Source organism: Doryrhamphus excisus, linkage group LG11, assembly GCF_037039965.1.
Source record: "Doryrhamphus excisus strain RoL-2023G ecotype Guam linkage group LG11, RoL_Dexc_Guam_v1.1, whole genome shotgun sequence".
Taxonomy (NCBI): domain Eukaryota; kingdom Metazoa; phylum Chordata; class Actinopteri; order Syngnathiformes; family Syngnathidae; genus Doryrhamphus; species Doryrhamphus excisus.
In genome coordinates, this window is record NC_136367.1 from 14,741,818 (window position 1) to 14,754,574 (window position 12,757).

The 12,757-nt window shown below is 43.7% G+C and overlaps 1 protein-coding gene and 1 long non-coding RNA gene across 2 annotated transcripts; both read right to left on the reverse strand.

Annotated features, from left to right (window-relative positions):
* Window positions 1–610: 610 nt before the first annotated feature.
* Window positions 611–4,776, reverse strand: LOC144901295 (uncharacterized). Its single transcript, XR_013629470.1, has 2 exons — window positions 4,234–4,776; window positions 611–3,638 (listed from the first exon to the last, which is right to left on the reverse strand). It is a non-coding gene; the product is annotated as an uncharacterized LOC144901295 (long non-coding RNA).
* A 10-nt stretch (window positions 4,777–4,786) lies between these two features.
* On the reverse strand, window positions 4,787–12,737 carry xkr4 (XK related 4). Its single transcript, XM_058074280.2, has 4 exons — window positions 11,571–12,737; window positions 8,305–8,504; window positions 7,143–7,497; window positions 4,787–5,533 (listed from the first exon to the last, which is right to left on the reverse strand). Exons 1-4 carry the CDS (start codon window positions 12,257–12,259, stop codon window positions 4,936–4,938), a joined length of 1,842 nt encoding a protein of 613 aa, XP_057930263.2. The 5' UTR covers window positions 12,260–12,737; the 3' UTR covers window positions 4,787–4,935.
* Window positions 12,738–12,757: the final 20 nt, after the last annotated feature.

Genomic DNA, 12,757 nt, shown 5'->3' on the forward strand with positions numbered 1-12,757 from the left:
AACTATATCACAAAGCTGATATGCAAGGGTTAAAAAGATGTATATACGTACAGTATATATAAGTTCTCAGCATAATGTGGCCTTGCATCCTATCGTCTTCGTCCTCAATTACACTTTTTTTTGTCATTTTTCCACTTCTACTCTTGTTTTACTCCCACATTTTCTTATATTATATTTCAATATTATGACTCTATATGATAATCTATAATATTTTGACTGAATTCTCACAGTATTAGCATTTTTGGCCCAACCTAGATAACTTTAGAAATGAATATTTCAACTTAAATCTTATTCATTCATTCATTTTCTACCGCTTTTCCTCACGAGGGTCGCGGGGGGGGGTGCTGGAGCCTATCCCAGCTGTCTTTGAGCGAGAGGCGGGGTACACCAATCACAGGGCACATATAGACAAACAACCATTCACACTCACATTGATACCTAAAAACGGCCAATTAACCTAGCATGTTTTTGGAATGTGGGAGGAAACCGGAGTACCCGGAGAAAACCCACGCATGCACAGGGAGAACATGCAAACTCCACACAGAGATGGCAGAGGGTGGAATTGAACCCGGGTCTCCTAGCTGTGAGGTCTGCGCGCTAACCACTAGACCAATAACGAGTTATTTCCTCATAATATTATGACTTTATTCTGCTAATATTTGAAGAGGCTGTGGCCATAATCCTTGACCTGATTTCAGGACATTGTTGGAGATGCTGACATATTTCCTAATTATTTAGATGAACAGTCTAATTGATTGATTATCCAGTTGCTTTGTGTTGTGCTTTTGAGAAGAATTACAGTGCATTGTACTTATATTTAAAAATCAATAAATAAATTAAAAAACTACTACTTTGTGCAAAGGTTGTAAATAGAATTCCAGTGTAGTGACGGACAAGTAATCTAATGTGCTTTTGGTGCTCCTAGATCCATGGAGCTTCCGTTCAGAGGGTCGGCATCAATATGGAAAATGACATCAGTCATTGCAGCAACATGAAATAACAGGCCACCAAAATTGTATTCAACAATTAAAAATGAATTAAATCATATGTAGAAATAATGACTAAAAAGCGTAAATATGATGATTTAGTCATGTGCTGCTTTGCTGCCATCTGTCTGCCATTTGTGGCAGTACACTTCCATCTGGGTTGTAAGCACGGCTAGCAATCTCATCTCGACTATTCAGGCCTGCATTTCCTCAGATTGCCAGATTGTTGTGCAGTGCCGCCCCCCTTTCATTCCCATAATCAGACCACCCTGGTTCCCCGGTATTGGACCCTGTGGGCTAACCCACTTGGGTGCATGACGTGACCAAAGTTGGTTCTGTTGAGTTTTTTTGCTGATGTTTTTCCAGTTGAATGTATCGCATATTCCAGAGATGTATACTCCAGCAGTTACCACAACAAGCATGTAATTGTACTGCTCAGTACGTACTGTACTGTATAGCACTGTGGGTTCCACCGTATATAAGAATAAAAGCTTACTTACTCTGCTCAGACCATATGTAAGATCTAAGATGTAAATCTACCGTGCAAAAGTCTCAGGCCACCTCTTTTCCGTTTTCACAGTAGCTAAAATACTAAACCGATTCTGTGTAGTACTGCAGTCTCGTAGCGCAGTGCATCGTGAGTATGACTTCCACACTCACATAGCACAATCAGAGCTGGGAAACACTTAGACAGGACCTAGGGGGTCAGAGATTTGGTTTGGAGTCTGATTGGACTAGCAATCTCCCGTCCGATCATATCAATCTGTCATGTGATCAATTTGGAAATTTGAAGTTGTTTCTATTCTAGGACCACTTCCCTGATGTACGCCCAATTTTGTTGGTTTTGCCCAAAGGGTTAAGGTACTTGGTGCACATCGACCATTCTTATTTGTTTATCTGAACAGCTTTCTTTGAGATGGAAAAAGTCGGAAAAATTGTCTTGAACTCTGATTCCACTAAAACTGTTGACTACGGACAGAATCTACCAATGGAAGGCATTCCCAGATACGGCTGATGGGAAATGACACAATAGATGAATTGTTCTCTTTCACACCAACTTTACTTTCACCTTCCAGGCACACCAGCTTAAGTTTCACTTCCTAAAGGGACGTGGCAACCTCCTTGATGCTAAGAACCGGTGTTGTAACCGACTATTTTTAATACCATTTGGAAAAACCTTCTCCGACAGAATCCAAAAGAAAGGCTAATGAGAGGAATGTTGTTCGGAGTCACGTGGCATCGATGGAAGCGTCAACATTGTTAGCGTCTGTTTGTGTCCTCGTCAAGCAGGAAGTACAAACACATCCAATGGCGACATAAGACGCGTGCACAGTACTTTACACACAGACACAACGACTTGTAAGTACCTCGATCATCTCCAAAAGTACAAAAATGCTGCATGTCAGAGTACTACTACTGGTTCCATTTGGCGGAGATGGTTGCTTGGTTGTGTCCTTTATCCTTGACTCCTTTCCTTGTCAGTTCTCATCTGTTTATATCTGTCTGTTTATATCTACCGTTTCCTTCCTGAACCCATAAGAATCCATTCCAAGTACTGATGGTGGCTACGGTGTAGACCACATGGGACACATAGAACCTGCCTGTGATCCACAAGGCTTGGATGGAAGCAACTGTTTATGTCTCCGGGGGTGTCATGAGTGGAATGAGCCAATCTTTGGGGGACGAGAAGACAAGAAGCTGCTTCCTATGCAGCGCCATGTGTTTGTTGTTTGGGCTCAACTAGTATTTTATGCTAAAATCATGATTTAAAATGAGCTTTCATGACAAAATAAGTATGAATATATGTCAATCAAAGTGTATTAAAAATGTATTTTCTGTATAGTTTTTAACATTGGACACCATAAACCTAACAAGCTACTGTAGGTTTATACTCTGCTGAAGGAATGAATGAATTTGACCGCCAAGATGGAGGATGAGTACCGTATTTTCCGGACGATAAGTCACACTTTTTTTCATAGGTTGGCTGTTCCTGCGACTTATACTCCAGAGCGACTTATTAATTAAAAAACTGAACACCTTTTCTGTTTATGTTTATTTTTCATGTAGTTGAATAAGCATTGTGTTAGCATATCTTACACCTATTCAGCCTGTTCTCTATTCTTTTATTGTTACAACTTGCCTTCCAAGAGGACGTAATGTCCGTTTTGGTCAAGTGGTTAAAATAAATTACCTGTAAAAAATGCTACTTATACTCCAGTGCGACTTATGTATGTTTTTTTCTACCTAATTATGCATTTTTAGCCTTGTGCGACTTATACTCCGGAGCGACTTATAGTCCAGAAAATATGGTATATATCCAAGCTCACCAGAAGGTAATGCGACTTTTACAACAAAGTATCAGAACTGTTCCTGGAGACGGATAGAGTGCAAATAAAAGGTAAGAAGAAATAAAGTACTAAAGTATGTAAAAAAGAATATTTTTAAGCTAAGTGGATTATTCCCTTCTTCTTGTGAGCCTCTTAATGAAAAACCTGGATGGATTTTAAAAACCAAAACACCTGACCCACATCACTAGCCACCAGTTTCAGACCTTTAAACCAGGGATGTCCAAAGTCTATTCTATTTTATTCTATTGTAAGAATGTAGGAAGCGGTAAATAAAACAGCAACATGGACGAATCAGCAGTCATTTCTGAAAAGAAAAATGGTGTCATCGAATGAGAAAACGTTTTTATGGTAATATCGTAATAATATGATGAAAAAATAACATCAGTATCGCAAAGTTGAAATGTTTAAAAAAAAGTATGTTATTCTTTAAAGCTGTAATATAAGAAAAAAAAAGTTGGCATCTTTGGTAAATCATTGTGTAGATTATGAGAATAAAGTCAAAATATTACAGGGAAAGTACGTTGAAATGGGGGGCAACAGAAAGGAAAAAAAGCTTTTTAAAAAAAATAAAATAAATAAATTAAAAAAATCATAATACTGTAATACCAAAATAGAATGTACAAAATAATTTAAGAAAAATGTTTTTTAAAAAAAGGAGCAAAAGTTGGAGAAAAAGAGCAATGTTTGTACTATTAATACGCCTTTTCACCTATGGTGGAATAAATACAAACACACACACACACACACACACACACTATATATCTCATCTGTTGCTTTTTGCTGTGTAGGCTGAGCCCTTGTCACATTGAACCATCCTCACTCATCACATATCATATCCAGGTCCTGCATCACATTATTATATATTATTATATATTATATATACATCATCCATTGCTTACCTTTTGTGTTTGTGCGCTACATCGTGCGTTGATTGGCTGTTTGTGTTTGCGAACAGCCGTGTATCGAAGGACTCCAATGATCCTCCATCGACATGTCTGAGGTGATTGATGGTGCAGACGGAGTAATAATGATGCTATAAATAGCATCATTATCATCCATCAACGCAGCTGTCACATGACAACCACTACGAAAGATGCACAGCACACCAGGATGGATTCTTATGGGTTCCAAGCGCACGAATGCTGCTTTACCTTCTTGCTTTTCGGACCGCAATGATCTTCCGTGTGTGAGGGAACTACCAGGCCATCTGGAGCTCCACAAGCGAGACAACATTTCCCAGGAATGTTTTTGGCACCAAGAACACGAGGTCGTCAGAAGGTCACCTGAGTGGACACAGGTGACGTTTCTGACGCAGGGATGATTTATTCATCACGCTGTGCAATGAAGGGGGATTCAAGTGTCATTCCAGTCAAAGGTCATACTTGTCTGGAGGGATGTGTTGGTATGTTTGGATGTTCTGACCCTGAACGCATCAGCCTTAGGGTTGCTGTGGGCTTCCCCGATGAGACTTACAAAAATAAACAGGAGATGTTGAATGGTCAGATGATTGAGCAGGCCAGCATTCTCCTTGATGGCCACCACCGAGTTGACACGGAGGATGTGGAGATGAGAGCGGTAGAAAGGTCTTCTATTGCTGGATACTATAACGTGGTTTCATACTCCAACCTCTCCTGTACCAGAGCGTCGTCTTTATACTGCAGCCGTGGAGTCAAGGAGCAGTCTATAGCCAGGATGGCCTTACGTATACTCCGATCCAGGACGTGGCGCTCCCAGGCCGGGTAGCGGTTCCTACAAAGATCGATCTTGATGACCGTCTCCTCCAGGCGTGGTGCGCGAGACGACGGCGTGGACGGCACGTTGTGTCGCACCTGAAACACCGGCATGCACCCATCCCTTTCTGAGTGTTTCCCATCACGCTCTAGTGTGGCGGTGGCGCCCCCCAGGGTGGAACGCAGGGAGTTGGTGGCCCCCTCGGATGGCAACGTGGAGAACTGCGCGGTGGAGTCCAGGTCTAAGCGCTGGCAGCTTGGCGAGTGTCCGAATCGTGGCCCGTTGGGGTGGAAAAAGGCGTAGTACATGAGCAGGAAAACCACGCCGGTGAGGAAGCTGCTGAAGATGACGCAGAGCGCTGGAACCGCAAAGGAGTCAGTGGGGTGAGGTGAGCGGTAGATGTACCACAAAGCGCTGAGAGCGGCGTTCTCCACCAGTATCACCAGGTAGTAGATGAACAGACGACACCTGCACCACCGTGGAACATAAACACAACAGTCGGTCACGCTAGCCTGCATCCCCCACTAAGGGTGTGGAAAATAATCGTTATTAATCGATACATCGATGCGCTCATTCACCGGGTATGGATGCAACTGACGGGAGAAATCAAGATTCATTCGTTTGTGGGTATCGGTAAAATCCGATGCTATTGTCGTTTTATGAATGTTCAACTTCACCGCCATACGCTGTTCCTTAGGTGCCATGAATGCACCATCATTATTTGACATTTTGTATTGAATACAAACGGAAGCCGTGAGGCACATACAACTACTAGTAAAACAGCATGGACGTTCCTAGCTAGCAGCAGAGGAAGTTTCTATATTTAACCCCCCCCCACTCACATTCATACCTATGGACAATTTGGAGTGTTTTTGTTTTTAGAATGTGGGAGGAAACCGGAGTACCCGGATAAAACCCATGCAAACTCCACCGACGGTGGAAGCTGGTAGAAATATTGATGTGAAATGGAGAAAGAAAAGAGTATTTAGATTGGTAAAGTTGGCTCTTGTAGCAAGACCAAAGTTATTTGTATCTACTGTCGCTGTGTTTGACTTAATACGGATTCCATAGCCTGCCAGACACTGGAGCAGTGCAGGCATTGTTTTTATTGTCATATACAATGCTACCTTGGCATAAGAATGGCCCAACTAACCAGTACTTTTCACATTTTTACATCTCTTTAATGATTTTGACATTGAACTGCCAGCTAAATTGGACTTCTAGCTGCTATTGACGATCTGTCAATGTGATGACCGTGGCTGAAGTCCGGTGTTTTGCTAGCACTAGCCATTTAGCATGGATTTAGCATGGAACAACAGTGATGCACATTGACACTAAAAGTCATCAAATCTTAGTACATAGTATATCAGCATTGTTATCCGTTTACATGAGAATAAGCGGTATAGAAAGTGGATGATAGAGAGTAAATTCACTCATTCATTTTCTACCGCTTTTCCTCACGAGGGTCGCGGGGGTGCTGGAGGGGTACACCCTGGACTGGTCTATGTTATTTTAATAGAGAGTAAATATCACCCGTCCAGGGTGTACCCCGCCTCTCGCCCAAAGTCAGCTGGGATAGGCTCTAGCATACCCTTATCGTAGTGAGGATAAGCGGTATAAAAAGCGGATTGATAGAGTAAATTCCTTCATTCATTCATTTTCTACCGCTTTTCCTCGCGAGGGTCGCGGAGGTGCTGGAGCCTATCCTAGCTGTCTTGGGGCGAGAGGCGGGGTCCACCCCAAACTGGTGGCCAGCCAATCACAGGGCACATATAGACAAACAACCATTCACACTCACATTCATACCTATGGACAATTTAGAGTGGCCAATTAACCTAGCATGAAACCGGAGTACCCTGAGAAAACCCACACATGCACAGGGAGAACATGCAAACTCCACACCGAGGGTGGAATCGAACTCGGGTCTCCTTGCTCAACCGCCAAAAGATTTCCCCTACTTATTATAAATAAATAACGCTGACCCCCTCCGCCCATCAGCTCCGTCCCCATGCAGCATTCAAAACAAGCAGGTCTGCATGTGTGGTTCTACAAATCAAAGAAAAACAATCAAGCTCACCTTGTGCGTCCCTCCTTGACATTGAACCAGGAGAAGATGTAGATGATGCCCACCACCATGTCAAACACAATCTCCTCCCACTTGCTGATGCAGAAGTCGGTCTCACAGTGGACGATCCAGAAGGTCATGATGCACCAGTGCAGCACGATGAAGATGCCGAAGTAGAGTTGGAACACAGACGCGAACAAGGCAAACGTGATGACCCGCGCCGCGATGGTGAAGAAGTGCCAGCAGAACTGAATGATGACAGCCAGGTAGCTGATGGGCTTCTTGTCGTCCCGAGACTCTCGCAGGGCCTTCTGGTAGGAGGCCAGCGCCCAGGCCAAGGAGACCAGGGACGCTGCTGCTGTCATACCTGAGACACAAAATTAACGGAACACATTTCTGTTGTCCCCGCCCATGTCATGTGCTCAGGGCCTTCAAAATCAGGAGTGCTGGCCCATGTCACATACATATTATTAGCAATCAGATTTCAGATTCGCATCACGGGGCCAGCTAGCAGGCCCCCAGTGACGTCAGAAAGCTCAAAGGCACCGAGTTGCTCCGTGTCACAGTATACGAACAAACTGGTGACTTTGTATGTACTTTGTATTTCCACTGATATATTTGATTTTATATTTGATTTCATTTTAATGTTTGTGTCACATAGAAGATAAATACCGATTGTGACTGCATCAAATGATGGTTTAGTGTAGAGCAGCGCTTCCCAAAAAGGCTTTACAGCTATATAGCCCTTCAGACATTTGATGTTATAACACTAAATAAATGCTGTTTTGTTGGGGAAAAACATTATAATATTACGGGAAAAAAAGTCCAAATGTTTTGGGATAAAAATAAAAAATGATCCACAAGAATAAAGCCGACATATTCGTAAATTGTTTCATTAAATGCAAAAATTTGCAAAAAAGAGTTTTTTTGTTTCATGTACTTTCCTGGCAGATTTATATACACCAGTGGCCTTTGACCTTTGACCTTACAGGATGTGGACACCCCAGGTATAGACCTAACCTCAGTCTAAAAGATCTAAATCTGGTCTACACAGAGGCTGGGCCACCAAAGCATGGATGCTTTGTTGAGATTGTCCATTCCGAGGAATTCCGAGGAATTATACTCTGCGGGGCCACACAACAATAACAGGCGTGTGTGTGTGTGTGTGTTGTACCTTGCACAGCTTGTAGTTTGTGAGTCTGTATGATGATGCACAGTTGCAGCACCAGCTGAGGAGCGCTCTCCAGAAAGGTGGCCAGCAGATGCAGCATGCTCACGTCTGCAAACTCATAGATCATTCTCCAGTAGTAACGCCACCGCTCCGTCTCAGCGCTCTGACGACTACGAATGCCCAGGTAGATGGTATTGAGATACCTGGCCCGGGACGGAGAGAGGAATTATCATGACAATACGTTGAATTGAGGATGTTTACACAGAAAGTCATTCTCATTGTTATTGTCTTTCTTTCAGGTTTCTAAACCCTCATTGGTGTTTGTCAGGAACCTTGCTGCAGCATTTTGGACTACCTGCAGACGAGCCAGGTCGTCACACATGTGAAGAGGCAGTTGCAACTGAAAGAATGCTCTTTGATTATTTAGTCACCTCCTGTCTTGATAAATGTTTGAATGCCCACGTTCCAAGAGTTGCAAGGTTTAATAATAATTACAATCATATTAAATACAGTAAAGTCTCGTTATATCGATATTGTCGGGAGTCGGAAAAAATATTGATATAACCGGACTGTCGATATATCCGATCCTGCGCCGAACTGCATTAAAAGTGGGCAATAATGCACTCGACATTGTTCTATAGGTGGAATAGGTGTGTATGCTATGTCAGTTGGTTCTTCTGTTGTAGGCATGTGTTTGGCCAGCTATGTGGGGCGGGTTGAGCATGACCTGTGAACCAGGAAGTGCGGGAATCGGTGTGTGTGCTGCGCTCTGGTGGTGGAAGTGTGAAAAATAAAGTTGACTGAAAGCAGCCATTCGCCGTGTTCTTTTTTGGTATTGAAATCCTTAAGCAAAGATTGATTTAAGCTGCTTTTGTATCGATATAAGCAGACCAAATTGGCTGGCGGGAGATGAAAAGGGCATCGTAGTAACCGGATTATCATAATAACCGGGTATCGTACTAACGGAACTAATTATATCATAAAAGACTAGAAATTTGCCGGGAAATGAAAATAATATTGTAATAAGCAGTACTTCGATATAACCGATATCGATATAACGAGACTTTACTGTAATAATAATAACAACAAGTAGATGATGCGATGTCAGTAGACATTGCGTGTGAATTCTAAAAATCTGAAGCAAAATTGAAATGCTTTGAAAAGGCTTGAAAATTGAAAATTTGAATGACCATACAAGCTGCTCGGAAGCTGAAGCTGGACTGAAATGCTGTGGAAAAATGCTGAAACGTTGAATGAACGTCAGAATGGTTCAGAAGCAAGGGGACTTTTCATCTGTGGTGTACACACATGACAGAATTAATTCTCTATTTTTTTTTCTCAAATGCGCTCCATTTTTTCCCGCCACTACATACTACGTCCTCCTCCTTTAATGACCCCCTGGCATGATGACCAGAAAGCTACGTACATTCCAATCATAAACTGTATAAGGTTCCTAAAATATTGTGACAGGTCAATAACACTCAAAAGGTTATTACTTAGGCCTACACATATTTTTTAAAATCATGCCATAAATATTTTACAATCAAAATAATTTTAAAAATATTTGCAATGACCTCTCATGGCCCATCTGCAGTACCACCACGGCCCACACTTTGGGAATCACTGGTCTAGAGTGATGTTTCAGTGACATGTGAAAAATCACTCGCAGGTTTCTCGGTTTGGTTTTAGCCGAGAGGCTCAGATCACCTAAATGATGATGATGAAGCCCTTTATTCTTGTCACTTATACAGAAGTACAAGCCAAATATTGCAATCATCCGTCCATACATATACAACATACTATGCAGTGACACAAGGGGTGACAGGACAGGATGATTGGGCGATGAATGGGGTGAAGAAGGGGGACAACAGTAGGAGAGGGGAGGGAAAAAACAACAACAACTAGACTCCTAAATGAAGGAGTACAGTGTGGGACTGTTAAAAAAATTTCGGCATACAATTTGGCAGAAATGATCGATGAATCACACTTTTGAAGATAGACAGTGTACATACTGTAGCTAGCTAATGCTACGTATGCAGTTATAGAGGTACCGCAGACACTCTCTTCCTGTGTTAGTGTCATGGATATACACACACACACACACACACACACACACACACTGAAATATTCATTCCAGTTGGGGTTTCCTGGTGGAGTTACGTTACTGTAGAGGTGTCAAAGTGCAACCCGGGGGCCATTTGCAGCACACAATTAGTTTTTTTATTGGGCCGCAATATATTGTACACACCTAAGTAAACTAAGACTACATTATTAATGAAATGAAAATGCAACCTGCAAACCAGTATGTCCATCTTACTGTCTTACTTATTTGGTCACCTCCTGTCTTGATAAATATGTTTGAATGCCCACGCTCCAAGAGTTGCAAGGTTTAATAATAATTACAATCATATTAAATAATAATAATAACAACAAGTAGGTGATGCGATGTCAGTAGACATTGCGAGTGAATTCTAAAAAGCTGAAACAAAATTGAAATGCTTTGAAAAAGTTTGAAAATTTGAATGAACATAGGAGCCGCTCGGAAGCTGAAGCTGGACTGAAATGCTGTGGAAAAATGCTGAAACGTTGAATGAATGTCAGAATGGTTCAGAATCTGAGCTGAAGCTGTACTGACAGCTGAAGCTGTAGAAATGACTTCCATCTTATGTAAACATTTACATTTTTTTATCATTTATCATTATTGCTGTTAAAGATGGATCTATACCGGTCTATCATATATGTAGAAGTTTTAAACCTGGTGCATGGGGGTGCTTGGGGAAACTGTGGCTGCATATGTGTTGCTATGGTAACTGTGGTAACTGCTATGGTAACACAATCGATATAATCAAACTAGTTTTACACAACGACACCACAGCGATGTGGGTCACATAGAATAAATAACTTGAACTTGAACTGATATTTTCCTAGCTTGTTTTCTATGAATTGAAGCAATAACGTAAGAGTAAGCTAGCTCTCATGGAGGAAAATAAGCGTTTGTAAATGAACTAGCTTCCCCTAAGCTGCCATTTTAGGGAAGCCATAACCTGGGGCAGTCACGTGACTGTCACATGACAACGGCTCCTAAAGGTTCCTATAAAGGTTCATATTAAGGGTTCCTATAAAAGGTTCCTATTGTCACTTTGAAGTCCAGCACAAAAGGTGCATAGGAGACTTTTCAACAGGTGGACGGCGCCACTCGGAGCAGGTTGGATGGATTATTATTGACGGTGATGAGAGCAAACATCCATAAAGGACGAGCAAGCTCTTACCTCCATATCTGTCCCAGTTGGAGGATGTGGATGAGGGCCTGAGAGAAGCACACGCAGAAGGAGAAGGAGGTGGACGGTTTCCGGGTGCGGGCGGGCACGGCGGTGCTGGTCGTGCTGGTGGTGTTGGTGTTCCTGCTGGCGGTGGACGCCTGTCTCTGCGGGGTGGCGGGGTGGTGCTGAGGGCTCACGTCTCCGCTCAGCAGCTTGTTCCCGTCCACGTGCGGACCGTCGGCGTGTTCCGTCGCGTCCTCCGGGCCGAAGTCGTGAACAAACCACCGGAAGCTGAAGAGCTGCACGGAGAAGGAGCCCAGCACGACGAAGACGAGCGTGAGGCCAAACCACCAGTAGTCCCGGTGCAGGTAGTAGTCCACAGACAGCCACACGTCTGTGCCCACGTCCGCCATGTACACCAGCATGGCGGTGAGGATCCACAAGCAGTCCCACACCGGGTTCTGGTGCGGTTCCTGGCCCGGACCCACATAAGTCGACCTGGAGCCGCCTCCTCCGCCGCCGCGGCCGCAGCATCGCGACTCCCCGTTGGCGAAGTCCGCGTCCCCGGTGCCCTTGCAGTCGGGCTGGACGCTCGGGTGGAGCCCCTGGATCGAACCGGAGTGCTCGGAGTTCTGCAGGGGAGTGAAGGCCACGTCGCTCTTGTTCATCTTCAGGACGCCGTCAGACTTGGCCGCCATGATGACAAGACTGTGCTGCCTCACCGACACCCCGATGTGTCTCCTCCTCCTTTCTGAGCAGAACCAGAACCGATACACTGCCGCCTGCTCATCACACACACACACACTCACACGCGCGCAGGCACGCAACCATCCACACTTCACATCATCTCGTCATCGTTCCGCTCACATCCGAACTCCGAATCCGTTTCGTGTCTGGAACTCGACCCGATCAGATTCCGGTTCTGGGGCTTTGTCACGATACATCCATCCCGAGCGTGGACAAAAGAAGGAGGGATGCCGCCATCATCATCATCATCTTCAATGGCAGCGACTGGGAACTATGACGTCATTTCAATGACGTCATCTCCTCTCGTCTTCCTGGCTGCCGTGCGGCTCTCGGCCCGTTTTAGACCTGCAACTAAGGTCTTCTTGGTTCCAGAGGGTCCGTTTTCCCAGCGGGGCCATAACTGAAACATAAAAGGCTGAAAGATCTTCTGATATATATATATATATATA